Source organism: Stegostoma tigrinum, chromosome X (genome assembly GCF_030684315.1).
Source record: "Stegostoma tigrinum isolate sSteTig4 chromosome X, sSteTig4.hap1, whole genome shotgun sequence".
In the NCBI taxonomy this organism is placed as follows: Eukaryota; Metazoa; Chordata; class Chondrichthyes; order Orectolobiformes; family Stegostomatidae; genus Stegostoma; species Stegostoma tigrinum.
Window position 1 is genome coordinate 3,162,294 of NC_081404.1, and position 15,098 is coordinate 3,177,391.

The window sequence follows — 15,098 nt, forward strand, 5'->3', positions numbered from 1 at the left end:
TCTCGGTCACCATGGCTTATTGAGTAGGCCCCTCAAAGCTGAGATGGAGTCATGAGCACAGGCCTCCAGCTGACTACTCCCACTGCAGCACTGAGGGAGTGATGTGCTGTCAGAAGCACTGCCTTTCAGATGGGACATTCGACCAAGGCTGCGCCTGCTCCTCAGGCAGATACAAAATTGAGCCCGTGGCGCAATTTCGAATTGAAGTGGACTGTCCAGGACCCTGGACAGTTTTTATCCCTCATAGTGAACAGACCCCCTGATTGTGACCTTGTTGTTAGTGGGAGCTGGGTGAGTACAAATGGGCTGCCACAATTCTGACATTACAATGCTTCAAAGATACCTAAAAAGCACTCTAAGTTGTGAACAGTGATTTAGGTTTTTCTTTCAATTGTTTCCAACACTTTGAGCTGCCTCTGTGTACATGAAGCACTCGAAGAGGCTCATTACTCTGCTCTGAAGTGACCCCACCCAAGTCTGTGCCAGATCAGAGTGAGTGGAATTCACAAACCTCACTGTCTGAGAAGGACAGGGTCCCACCACTGAGCATGCAGCTCCTCACTACACCACTGATCACTTTTGTGAGGAAAGGGCTCAGGGTGGGTTGGAGGGACTGGGCTTGGGGCCGGCTCTCTTCGGGACTGTCTGAAAGGGACTCAGGATGAAGGACAGTGAGAATCTACTGTCCCAACAGAGTTTAAAACACAGACCAGTCCATAATGCCATAAAAATAGGATTTGGAGTGGGCCATTCAGCCCCTCAAGCCTGCACTGCCATTCAACAGGATCATGGCTGATCTGGCATTCCTCACATCCAATTTCCTGCCCTTTCTCTGTAACCCTTGATTCCTTGACTGATCAAAAATCTGTCTAGCTCAGCCTTAAACATACACAAGGACTTTGGCCTCACAGATCTCTGTGACAGGGAGTTCCAAACTCTCTGAAAGAGGAAATTCCTGCTCATCTCAATCTTAAATTGGTACCCCTTCATTCTGAGACTGTGCCCTCTGGCCCTAGGCTCAACCATGAGGGTAAACATCCTCTCAGCTTTTACCCGGTCAGACTCAGTGGTTAGCCCTGCTGCCTCACAGCGCCAGGGACCCAGGTTCAATTCCCCCCTCAGACGTCTGCCCGTGTGGTAGTTTGCACATTCTCCCTGTGTCTGTGTGGGTTTCCTCTGGGTGCTCTGCTTTCCTCCCACAGTCTAAAGATGTGCAGGTTAGGGTGGGTTGGCTGTGCTAAATTGCCCATAGTGTTCAGGGATGTGTAGGTTAGGTGGGTTATGGGGGATGGGTCTGAGTGGGATGCTCTGAGGGTTGGTGTGGACTTATTGGGCTGAAGAGCCTGTTTCCACACTGTAGGGATTCTATGATCTGTGGTCTGATCTAAAAGTGGCCTGAACAAAGGACAAAATCCAATATGTTTCAATGAGATCACCTCTCCTTCTTCTAAACTCCAGTGAGGACAGTTCCAACCTGTTTAGTCTTTGCTCATGAGACAATCCCTCCCAAGCCAGGGATCATCCTCGTGAACCTTCTCTGAACGGCCTCCAATGAAATGATATCTTCCCTTAAATAAGGGGAGCAAATGCTCACAGTGCTCCAGATGTGGTCTCCCCAGCACCTTGTACAGTCGCAGTGAGACTTCCCTACTCTTAAACTCCAACCCCCTTGAAATAAGGGCCGACATTCCATTAGATTTCCCGATTCCCTGCTGTCCCTGTGTGCTAGCTTTCTGTGTTTCATGTACAAGTCCCCGCCCCCCCAAGTCCCTTTGTGTTGCAGCTTTCTGCAGTTTCTTTCCATTTAAATAACACTCAGGTCATTTGCTCTGCCTTCCAAATTTTTGATTGAAAGTGAAATTGAAATAATTAAATTGAGTGCTGAAGGGGCTGAATGGCCTCTTTCTGTGCAATTTCAAATAAGCATACATTACAATCATCACGACAACTGTCCTGCGGACAGCTCAGGCATGCTTGAGGCCTTGTGCTGAACTTTGCCGGCCTGAAGCTGCAGAGTCTCACACAGGTGGAGTCTGACTTGGCTTCACATCCATCCGCCCATCCATCAATCCATCTGCGCATCCGCCCATCCATCCATCCATTCATCCAGCTATTCATCTGTCCATCTATCCGTCCATCCATCCATCCTTCCGTCTGCCCGTCCATCCATCCGTCCATCCGTCTGTCCATCCATCCGTCTGTCCGTCCACACATCCATCCATCCGTCTGTCCACCCATCCATCCGTCTGTCCGTCCATCCGTCCATCTGTCTGTCCATCCATCCGTCCGTTCACCCATCCGTCCGTTCACCCGTCCGTCCGTCTGTCCGTCCACCCGTCCGTTCACCCATCCGTCCGTCCATCCGTCCATCCATCCATCCGTCCGTCCATCCATCCATTCATCCATCCATCCCTCCATCCATCTGTCTGTCCATCCCAGCTCGGATAAGTCCTGAAGCAGCGACATTCACAGCAGTGAGCATCACCCACTCACCATGACCACTTCGATGGGAATGGGAGTGCGGAATTTCTCCCTGAAGCGGCTGCTGAGCTCTTTTGTCAGAATGAGCACACTGAGGCAAATCAGAGAAATAATCAGCTCAACAATGTTGGTGGCAGAGAGCGCTCCAAATACTGATGCCAATGTCTGAGGAGAAAAGACATTTATTTTGGTGAGTTCCTTCATTCTTTTAGCCTGTCCAGTTTTGATTTGAAAGGCAGATTCCTCGATCTTTTCAACACTGTGCAGCTTTCCTTGACAACACAAATGGTACCAGCCCCAAGCACTGACACTGCTCAGGCTTCATTTAGGGCCTACCTGACTGTGAGATTTTGTCTGGCTTTCAGTGCCATTCCCTCTCCTTTTTCTCTGGCTACAGAAATTGATGAAATCTGATCAAGCAAAATAGGCATTTTAAAAATGTTTAAATGTTTAAAAAAGAAGATTTAGTGCTCTTGTGATTGTAGGGTTGTGCCTGGCTTCCACTTGACTACATACATCCTAGCATGGTTGAAATCAGGAACTCACAGTGGGTGACTGCCAATGCAATCACCTTCCATTGCTCTGTGAATGGCACTGAGAGCTGGCATGGATTGGTACCTTTTGCTTAGCTCCTGTTAGATTCCATGCTTGACATGGCCAAGAGATGTCAATGAATTTCTGTGTGCCGTTACATATCCGAAACTGTTCTGTCGCACCGCAGTGTAATTTCAGTGCCAATCATCTGAAAGGTCTCTCAGAGGAGGAAACAGAAACCATGAAATTGGCAAGGCAATGAAATGAAATGGGTCTTGTGAGGTTGGTTGGACAAGAACATAGAACATAGAACATTACAGCATCCACATCCTTCTTATAATGCAGTGACCAGAACTGTACACAATACTCCAAGTGCGGCCACACCAGAGTTTTGTACAGCTGCAGCACAATCTCATAGCTCCAAAACTCAATCCCTCTACCAATAAAACCTAACACACTGTATGCCTTCTTAACAACCCTATCAACCTGGGTGGCAACTTTCAGGGATCTGTGTACATGGACACTGAGATCTCTCTGCTCATCTACACTGCTAAGAATCTTACCATTAGCCCAGTACTTTGCCTTCTGGTTACTCCTACCAAAGTGCATCACCTCACACTTGTCTGCATTCAACTCCATTTGCCACCTCTCTGCCCAGCTCTGCAGTTTATCTATGTCTCTCTGCAACCTACAGCATCCTTCGTCACTATCCACAACTCCACCGACCTTAGAGTCGTCTGCAAATTTACTAACTCATCCTTCTACGTCCTCATCCAGGTCATTCATAAAAATGACAAACAGCAGTAGCCCCAAAACAAATCCTTGCGGCACACCACTATGGTGCTAACCAGGATGAACATTTCCCATCAACCACCACACTCTGTCTTCTTACAGCTAGCCGATTTCCGATCCAAACTACTAAATCGCTCTCAATCCCATGCCTCTGCAATAGCCTACTGTAGGGAACCTTATCAAACGCTTTACTGAAATCCATATACACCACATCAACCACTTCACCCCCATCCACCTGTTTGGTCACCTTCTCAAAGAAGTCAATAAGGTTTTTGAGGCACGACCTACCCCTCACAAAACCGTGTTGACTATCCCTAATCAAATTATTCATTTCTAGATGATTATAAATCCTATCTCATATAATCCTCTCCAACACTTTACCCACAACCGAAGTAAGGCTCACTGGTCTGTAATTATCAGGGTTGTCTCAACTCCCCTTCTTGAACAAGGGGACAACATTTGCTATTCTCCAGTCTTCTGGCACTATTCCTGTAGACAATGACGACATAAAGATCAAAGCCAAAGGCTCTGCAATCTTCTCCCTAGCTTCCCAGAGAATCCTAAGATAAATCTCATCCGGCCCAGGGAACTTATCTATTTTCACACTTTCCAGAATTGCTAACACCCACTCCTTATGAACCCCAATCCCATCTAGTCTAATAGCCTGTATCGCAGTATTCTCCTCGACAACATTGTCTTTTTCCTGTGTGAATACTGACAAAAAAAATTCATTTAGTGCCTCTCCTATCCCTTCGGACTCCATGCACAACTTCCCACTACTGTCCTTGACTGGCCCTAGTCTTACTCTAGTCATTCTTTTATTCCTGACATACCTATAGAAAGCTTTAGGGTTTTCCTTGATCCTACCTGCCAAAGACTTCTCATGTCCCCTCCTGGCTCTTCTTAGCTCTCTCTTTAGGTCCTTCCTGGCTAACTTATAACTCTCAAGCGCTCTAACTGAGCCTTCACTCCTCTTCTTTACATAAGCCTCCTTCTTCCTCTTGACAAGAGATTCAACTTCGGCCCACGATGTTGTGCTGACCTATTATCCTGCTAAGATCAATCTACCCTGCATTCCCTACATTTTACTATCCTCCATGTATCTATCCGAGAGTCATTTAAATGTCCCTAAAGTATCTGACTCCACTACCACTGCCAGCAGTGCATTCCATACTCTCACCACTCTCTGTGTGAAGAACCTACCTCTGACATCTCCCCTATACCTTCCTCCAATCACCTTAAAATTATGCCCCCTCGTAATAGTCATTTACACCCTGGGAAACAGTCTCTGACTATCCACTCTTTCTATGTCTCTCATCATCTTGTACATCTCTATCAAGGCACCTCTCATCCTTCTTCGCTCCAATGACAAAAGCCCTAGCTCCCTCAACCTTTCCTCATAAGACCTGCCCTCCAGTCCTGGCAGCATCCTAGTAAATCTTCTCTGCTCCCTCTCTAAAGCTTCCACATCCTTCCTTTCATGAGGTGACCAATACTGAACACAATATTCCAAGTGTGGTCGAACCAGGGTTTTATAGAGCTGCAGCATATCCTCACGGTTCTTCAACTCAATTCCCCTGCTAATGAAAGCCAACACACCATACGCCTTCCTCACAATCCTATCAACTTGGGTAGCAACTTTGAGGGATCTATGGAGGTGGGCCCCAAGATCCCTCTGTTCCTCCACACTGCCAAGAATCCTGCCATTAACCGGTGTATTGAATCACTTCACACTTTTCTGTGTCGAATTTCATCTGCCACTTCTTTGCCCAGCTCTGCATCCTGTCAATGTCCCTTTGCAACCTACAAACAGCCCTCCACAGTGTCCATAACTCCACCAACCTTCATGTCATTGACAAACTGACTAATCCCAAATCCCACCACCTTCCACTTCCTCATCCAAGTCATTTATAAAGATCACAAAGAACAGAGGTCCCAGAACAGATCCCTGCAGAACACCACTGGTCAACGATCTCCAGGCTGAATACTCTCCATCTACTATCACCCTCTGTCTTCTATTGGGCAGCCAATTCTGTATCCAGACAGCCAAATTTCCCTGATTCCCATGCCTCCTTACTTTCTGAATGAGCCTACCATGTGGAACCTTTTCAACTGCCTTGCTAAAATCCATTTACACCACATCCACTCCTCTGCCTTCATTGATGTGTTTTGTCTCATCCTCAAAGAATTCAGTAAGGCTTGTGACGCATGACCTGCCCCTCACAAAGCCATGCTGACTGTTTCTAATCAAACTGTGCTTTTCCAAATAATCGTAAAACACTGTCTCTCAGAATCCTCTCCAATAATTTGCCCACCACAGAAGTAAGACTGACTGGTCTGTAATTCCCAGGATTATCCCTATTCCCTTTCTTGAACAAGAGAATGACATTTTCCATCCTCCAGTCATCTGGTACTACTCCAGTGGATAGTGAGGACACAATGATCATTGCAAAAGGGGCAGCAATCTCTTCCCTCACTTCCCATAGAAACTTTGGGAATATCCCATCTGACCCAGGAGACATATCTATCATCATGTTTTTTTTTCAAAATTTCAATGCATCCTCCTTCTTAACATCAACCTGTTCGAGTATATCTGCCTGTCCTCGCAAACATCAAGGTCCTCTCACTGGTGAATACTGAAGCAAAGTATTCATTAAGGACCCTCCCTACCTCCTCTGACTCTGTGCACAAGTTCCCTCCACTATCCCTGATTGGCCCTTTTTTCACTCTGGGTCATCCTTTTGTTCCTCACATAAGCATAGAACGCTTTGGGATTTTCCTTGATCCTACCCACCAAGGTTTTCTCATACTCCCTTCTAACTCTCCTAAGTCCATTCTTCAGTTCCTTCCTGACTACCTTGTAGACCTTTAGAGCCCTGTCCAATCCTTGCTTCCTCAACCTTAAGTAAGCTTCCTTCTTCCTCTTGACTAGATGTTCCACATGTCTTGTCATCCAATGTTCCTTCACCTTACCATCCCTTCCTTGCCTCAGTGGGATAAACCTATCTAGTACTCGTAGCAACTGCTCCCTAAACAACCTCCACATTTCTGATGTGCATTTCCCTGAGAACATCTGATCCTAATTTACACTACGTAGTTCTTGCCTAATAGCATTGTAACTCCCCCTCCTCCAACTAAATACTTTCCCACACCGTCTGCTCCTATACCTGTCTATGACTGTAGTAAAGGTCAGGGAGTTGTGATCACCATCACCAAAGTGCTCTCCCACCTCGAGATCTGACACCTTACCTGGCTCGTTGTCAAGCACCAAATCCAATATGGCCTCCCCTCTAGTCAGCCTGTCTACATATTGAGTCAGAAATCCTTCCTGGACACACCAGTCAAAATGTGCTCCATCCAAACTATTTGCACTTAGGATGTTCCAGTCTATATTAGGGAAGTTGAAGTCGCCCATGACAACAACCCTATTACTTCTGCACCTTTCCAAAATCTGCCTCCCAATCTGTTCCTCAGTGTCGCTGTTGCTTCAAAAGGAGATGATAGACATATCCCTAAGATGCACGCTGTAGAGCCTGAATTGATTAGGCCTCCAAAATTAGGGCAGTGCCCATGTCTGAAGTAGGCTGGCATTGCTGAATTGTTAGGGGGAGACAATGGCCTCGTGGTATTATTGCTGGATTGTTAATCCAGAGGCCCAGACAATGTTCTGGGGACCTGGGTTCCAATCTCAGCACGGCAGATGGTGGAATGTGAACTCAACAAATATCTGGAATTAAGAGTCAGATGATGACCGTGAATCCGTTGTCAATTATTGGAAAAACCCATCTAGTTCACTCATGCCCTTTAGGGAAGGAAACTGCCATCCTTACCTGGTCTGGCCTACATGTGACTCCAGACCCACAGCAATGTGGTTGACTCTTAACTACCCTCTGGGCAATTAGAGATGGGCAGTAAATGCTGCCTCAGTGACACCCTCAGCCCGTGAATCAGTAAAGAAGGAAAACAAAAAGTGTTCCCTCATGATAGTGGCTTCCGTTCACATGGGCAACAGGCATCAAGAGAGAAGGACAGGGAGGGAAGTTGCCTGAGCAGCAGCTCTTAAATGCTTACTGCTCACAAGCAGAGGTAAAATTAAACTCAAACTGTTGCCTGCTCACATCAGACTTGCTGCTGTTGTACACACAAAATTACACACTTTTTGACACAGTCTAAACATAAACTTTCTGATTAGAGTTTTATTTCAAACAGCCTTAAACAGCAAGTCTGTCCCTTCTTGACAGATGACTTAATAATTATTTTAAATTTGCATGTTTGGTTACATTATCACAAACCTGTGGGTCTAGTAGGGCTTGAAGCCAGACCTTCTAGCCTACAGGTAGGGACATTACCACTGCACCATTACAGATCCTTGTACATGTTCATGCAATCAACAAATTAGATTACAATAACTGAATGAATGAGCTGTATTGTCACTTGTATTCAATGAGTTTGGTGACAAGTTTATACATTGCCAAATGCAGTGCCATCTTAGGTACAGGGTACCTAGGTACAGCTTCATCAGGTACAGGATTAGCTACAGTGCCACAATATCACTGACACAGTGCCATCTTAGGTACAGGGTACCTAGGTACAGCTTCATCAGGTACAGGATTAGCTACAGTGCCACAATATCACTGACACAGTGCCATCTTAGGTACAGGGTACCTAGGTACAGCTTCATCAGGTACAGGATTAGCTACAGTGCCACAATATCACTGACACAGTGCCATCTTAGGTACAGGGTACCTAGGTACAACCCTTAGCTACAATGTCTTTACCTTGTGACCTTTAACTCTTAGGTATTCAGTTGCCTAATAATTGAGTGAAATAGAAGCAACTGGGTTCATAAGGAATTGTGCGTGGTGTACAGATTCACAAATCATTAAAAAAAAGTCACGTTAACCAAGTTTTGAAAATGCAAACAAAGCACCATGGTTGATCTTTACAGCAATAGAATTCAAAAGCCAGGTCATTATCCTATAGTTCATGGAACTTTAGTTAAACAACACTCAAGATATTGTGCAAAGTTCCGGCCAACACAGCACAGAGAGGGAGGATGAGAAAAAGTATGAATTTACAAATTGAATATCAAACCTGAGTGGGTACAGTCACCAGGGAGGGCTGGGCCTTCCTTTCTTTTGAAAATATCTGTTGGCAGCACTGGAGGAGGAGGAGGCTGGACCCAAGATAGATCTTTAAAATGGTTAAAGGAGTTAATGCTGTTGGCATTGAGAAATCCAGAGACCTAGGTAATGTTCTGGGGACCTGGTTCAAATCCCACCAAGGCAGATGCTAGGTATTTGAATTCCATTTTAAAAATTAGGGGGAAATTAAAAATCCTGACTTAAGAGTCTAATGTTGACCATGAGTCCATTGTCGATTGTCAGAAAAACCCATCTGGTTCACTAATGTCCTTCACGGAAGGAAACTGCCATCCTTACCTGGTCTGGTCAACATGTGACTCCAGACACACAGCAATGCAGCCAAATCTTAGCTGCCCTCTGGGTAAGTAGGGATGGGCAATAAATCTAGCCTTGCCAGTGATGCCCTCATCCCATCAGTGAACAAACAAAAAAAGGGCCAGATTTTCATTATCATGCCAATCTCCAACATCATGTGATCATTGATGGCGTTCAATGGCAGCAAGTATAAGATTATCCATTTGGGGCACTTCCTAGATGGAACTGAAATGTTCTCATGCAGACTGGTACTGCAGACTTTGTTAGCTGTTTCCGAAAACAGTCCTTCATATCCTGACGCAGGCGGGGCGATTTATCTCAATGATGTCAGATAACACTTTCAGGTACGAAACCTGTTATGGAGCAGGTCGGACCCCCTCAAAATATTTTAAGAAGGTACCCTAGACCCTAATGTTTTCTTCTTTTAAAAATATGTAAATATAAAGTGCTATGTTCCAGATGCAATTTGATTCATCAAACAACTCAACGTTAAGCAAAACACAACTTAATTAAACACTTTAGTTAAAATACGACTAAAGAAAGAAGAACTTGGAATAACAACTCTACTGGAAAACTTAAACAAATTATAGATACAGTAACTATTACTAATTAACTATTCCAATACAGGTAGTTCTGCTATAACAAGGTGTAGAGCTGGGTGAACACAGAAGGCCAAGCAGCATCAGAGGAGCAGGAAAGCTGATATTTTGTGAAGAAGGGTCTAGACCTGAAACATCAGCCTTCCTGCTCCTCTGATGCTGCTTGGCCTGCTGTGTTCATCCAGCTCTACATCTTGTTGCCTCAGATTCTCCAGCATCTGCAGCTCCTACTATCTCTAGTTCTGCTATTATGTGTGTTTCATGTAAGTGAATTGGCTGTAATGTGATTGATGAATAGTGGAGGCTGTTTAGATAACACAAATTCTCTGCTGTACAGGTTAGTGATTTTTTTTTGTAGTGATTTCCCTATAATGTGATTTTCTATAGCACAATGTCGTGCAAGAACAGGAAAAATAAGACCATAAGACCATAGGATTTAATGCTGTTGGCATTGAGAAATAAGACATAGGAGTGGAAGTAAGGCCATCTGGCCCATCAAGTCCACTCCGTGTTTAAATCATGGCTGATGGACATTTCAACTCCACTTCCCTGCACTCTCCCCGTAGTCCTTGATTCCTTCTGAGATCAAGAATTTATTGATCTCTGCCTTGAAGGCATCCAACATCCCGGCCTCCACTGCACTCCGTGGCAATGAATTCCACAAGCCCACCGCTCTCTGGCTGAAGAAATGTCGTCTCATAAGAAAAATACCTGCATAGTAACATTTCGTAGCCCAGGGGCAGAGAAAAACCTTAGCTTCTAGCTATAGACGAGTGAGAAAGAAAGGCTTCTACTTCTTCAAAACTCCAGCAGTTTCTGCTGAACATAAAAACTCAAAACAGAAGCTTGAAATCTTGGTCAGAGAGAGCTAGCTACACCCAGCCAGGTTGCTTCTATTGTTTGAACTTTAAAAAATAACCCAAGGCCTCACAAGCTGCTTACTATACTGGCTTTTCAAGTAGACAGCTCGGTACCTCTGTATTAAAACCATCTCATCAAAGACAAAGGAAGTATAGTAAGCTATACTACTATAGCTTAGTAGTAAGTCTACAGCATTGTCACACTACGAGGTCAGTGGAGCAAATAAGGATAAGCACCCAACGCACCGGCCTTTTGAGCACAAATGCCAACCTTAAAGATGGTGAAGGGTCCAGCAAAGCGTGGAAGTTGTAGTCCAAGCATGGTGTTGAGCTGGGAGATGGTGACATGGAATGCAGTGCCGCTTGTAAACGCCTTCACGATTGGGTCAGACAAGTAGGTGGAAAGGAATCCGAGCTGCAGGACGAACATACAGATCTGGAAGAGAAAGAGAAAAGCGTGAACAAAGGTGAACCCCAAGACCAGGAGCATGAAGGTGTTGATTCTTGGTGAAAGTTCCCAGCTTAAATATACACAGTGGAGGAGGAAAGTCCTCTCTTTTCTTCATCACTGGTGAGGCCAACATTTATTGCCCATCCCTCGATCTGAATGGCTTGCTGACCCATTTCAGAGTCAACCACATGGGCTGTGGGTCTGGAGTCACAGACCAGGTAAGGATGGTAGATTTCCTTCCCTAAAGGATGTGATTGAACCAGACAGGGTTTTTCCAACAATCAACAATGGTGTCACGGTCACCATTAAGGGCAGCAACTTCCTTTCCCACATTTATTAGCTGAACTTAAATTGACCCAACAGGATTTGAACCCATGACCTGAGACCATTAGCCTGGGACTCAGTGGGTGGTTCAGTGCCAACCATGTTGCTGTGGGTCTGGAGTCACATTTAGGCACACACTGGGTAATGATGGCAGTTTCCTTCCCGAAAGGATTTAGTGAACCAGAAGGGTTTTTACAACAATTAATGATAGTTGTCATGGCTACCATTATGACTACGCGCCCCGAGTATTCGCCTGGGCCTCTCTGGATTACTAGTCCAGTGACAATGGATATTTTAAAGGGGGTCCTGTCTTTATTTAGCCAACCGGATTTCTCAACACAGAACTCATTCTGTGACAGTTTGTTGGATTGTGGGTATCGCAAAGGGATAATGGATGCTGATAGCATTAAACCCCTGAATGTTCCTCGATTTGAGTTGCCTAATCGAAACCAAGCTGACTCTCAGGATGACATTAATCTGGCCTTCACCAGGATCGGGGAAATATCATTGGCAGGCTCTCTGAGGGCTGGATGATCAAAGGTTGACTTTGGTGGAGGACCGGGGACATTACACTTCAATAACACGTTATGGCTCAGATATCTCTTGATATGCCTCACGAGAAATCAATTGAACAAGAGGTCCGTAAAATTCCACGGGAGTTTCTCCAGTCTGCTGACTTGGAGGAAAATTTAGAAAAAGAATCCCCAGGGAATTTTAGGCCCAGAATCCTTGCAGGGCCTTGTCTGTTCCTTCCTTACCCGATGCATTCTGGGTAAGACCACTGAGACCATTGGGCAGCTTTCTTCAAATTTGCCAAATTTCCACAGAATAAAATCCCAGCGAAACTTTGGTGGGAATGATCCTACTGAGTCTGTCAGGAAAGTGAGACTATCCTTTTAAAATGAAAATAATTGTAAATACTAGGGCCCACCCACCAGTTTAATTTTACATTGTTCAGGCTCACACTTTGCAGAACATAGAGGGATTGCAGTGATGGGAAGGGAAACAGAAGGAAAATGGAAGGTCACAGCAATTACCATCATAAGACCTGAGAGAAAGGCCACTGCTGAAGCAACAGATATCCTTTGCTTCTCCAACTCTGAATCTTCCAGGCTTGTGACATTCCATTGGCGTGGTACTAAGCGCTCAACGATAGAACCCGTCATCAAACTAATCCCAGCGAAGGTACCTTGCAAGAGGAGAACATATGCTTAACAGTCAAGCATGGTGGCTTATCTACATTACTAAGAGAGCTAACCCAATATTCGTCCTGCCCTCCAAATCAAATTCGGCTTTTCTTCTCTCGAAATGGCTTAATCTATCATACAAACAGAAAATAAGAACAGGAGTGGACCACTTGGCCCTTCAAGCTTGCTCCACCATTCAATATGATCGAGGCTGGTCATCCAGCTCAGTGCCCTGCTCCTGCTTTCTCCCCCATCCCCTTTGGTGCAATTGGAAAGATATTAAACTCGTTCTTGAAAGCATTCAATGTTTTGACCCCAACTGTTTCCTATGGTAGAGGATCACCAAAAAACTTTGTTTTAAAATTCATTCATAGGACGAGGATATTGTTGGGTGGCCAGCATTTATTGCCCATCTCTAAGTGACCCTTGAGAAGGTGGGGGTGAGCTGCCTCCTTGAACAGCTGCAGTCCATGTGCTTTAAGTTGACCCACAATGCCATTAAGGAGGGAATTCCAGGATTTTGACCCAGCGACAGTGAAGGAACAGCGATATACTTCCAAGTCAGGATGGTGAGTGGCTTGGAGGCGAACTTGCAGGGGGTGGTGTTCCCATGTATCTGCTGCCCTTGTCCTTCTAGATGGAAGTGGTTGTGGGTTTGGAAGGTGCTGTCCGAGGATCTTTGGTGAATTTCTGCAGTGCATCTTGTAGATGGTACACACTGCTGCTACTGAGCGTCGGTGGTGGAGGGAGTGGGATGTTTGTGGATGTGGTGCCAATCAAGCGGGTGCTGCTTTGTCCTGGATGGTGTCAAGATTCTCAAGCATTGTTGGGGCTGCACCCATCCAGGCAAATGGGGAGTATTCCATCACACTCCTGACTTGTGCCTTGTAGATGGTGGGACAGGTTTTGGGGAATTAGGAGGTGAGTTACTCACTGCAGGATTCCGAGGTCCCAAACTGCTTATGTAACCATTGTGTTTATTTAGTGAGTCCAGTTGTGTTTCTGGTCAATGGTAAGCCTCAGGATGTTGATTGTGGGGGATCCAGTGATGGTAACACCATTGAATGTCAAGGGGCAGAGGTTAGATTGTCTCTTATTGGTGATGGCCACAGCCTGGCATTTGTGTGGAGTGAATGTCATTGCCATTTGTCAGGCCAAGCCTGGATATTGTCCAAGATTTTGCTGCATTTGAACATGGACTGCTTCAGTATCTGAGGAGACATGAATGGTGCTGAACATTGTGCAATCATCAGCGACCATCCCCACTTCTGACCTTATGATGGAGGGAAGGTCATTGATGAAGCAGCTGAAGATGGTTGGGCCTAGGACACTACCCTGAGGAACTCCTGCAGAGATGTCCTGGAGCTGAGATGACTGACCTCCAACAACCACACCATCTTCCTATGACAGGTAATACCGTAACCAGCAGAGAGTTTGCGCCCTGATACCCACTGATTCCAGTTTTGCCAGGGCTCCTTGATGCCACACTAGGTCAAATGCTGCCTTGATGTCAAGGGCTATCACTCTCACCTCACCTCTAGAATGCAGCTCTTTTGTCCATGTTTGAACCAAGGCTGTAATGAGGTCAGGAGCTGAGTGGCCCTGGTGGAACCCAAACTGGGAGTCACTGAGCAGGTTCTTGCTGAGCAGTTTCTGCTTGATAGCGCTGTTACTGACACCTTCATCACTTTACTGATGATCGAGAGGAGACTGATGGGGCGGTAATTGGTCGGGTTGGATTTGTCCTGCTTTTTGTGTACAGGACGTAACTGGGCAAATTTCCACATTTTCAGGTAGATGCCAGGGTTGTAACTGCACTGGAACAGCTTTGCTAGGGGAGAGGCAAGTTCTGGAGCACAAGTCTTCAGTACTATTGCCGGGATACTGTCAGGTCCCGTAGCCTTTGCAGTGTCCAGTGTTTCTTACCTTTCTTCTGACCTGGAGTGAATCGAATTGGCTTAAGGTGGGTATCTATGATGCTGGGGACCACTGGAGGAGGCCGAGATGGATCTTCCACTGATGGATGGTAATGGTCGAGTGGGGGATATGCCGGGATGTGAGATTACAGATTGTGCTGGAGTACAATCCTGCTGCTGTTGATGGCCCACAGTGCCTCATGGATGCACGGTTTTGAATTGCTAGATCTGTGCGAAGTCTGTCTCAATTAGCACAGTGATAGTGCCACACGGCACGGTGGAGGGATTTCTCAATGTGAAGACCGAGATTGTGCGGTGGTCTCTCTTCCCAGTACACAGCCAGCAGATTGGTAAGGATGAGGTCAAGTATGTTTTTCCCTCTTATTGGATCCCTCGCCACCTGCTGCAGACCCAGTCTAGCAGCTATGTCCTTCCACCCATGTGAGAAGACAGGAGGGAGATTAAGGCATGCCATCTTGTGTAACCCAGCAGAGC

At 45.7% G+C, this 15,098-nt stretch overlaps 1 protein-coding gene across 2 annotated transcripts in view; it reads right to left on the reverse strand.

Moving 5' to 3' along the window:
• Positions 1–15,098, reverse strand: part of slc26a10 (solute carrier family 26 member 10) — a 141,132-nt gene that overhangs the window by 115,593 nt on the left and 10,441 nt on the right. For both annotated transcript variants that reach the window (XM_059643345.1, XM_059643346.1), the window contains exons 3-5: positions 12,538–12,689; positions 10,997–11,161; positions 2,494–2,646 (exon numbers count right to left, since the gene is read on the reverse strand). In XM_059643345.1, the coding sequence (XP_059499328.1) occupies positions 2,494–2,646; positions 10,997–11,161; positions 12,538–12,689 (470 nt within the window). The remainder of the gene's footprint in view (positions 1–2,493; positions 2,647–10,996; positions 11,162–12,537; positions 12,690–15,098) is intronic.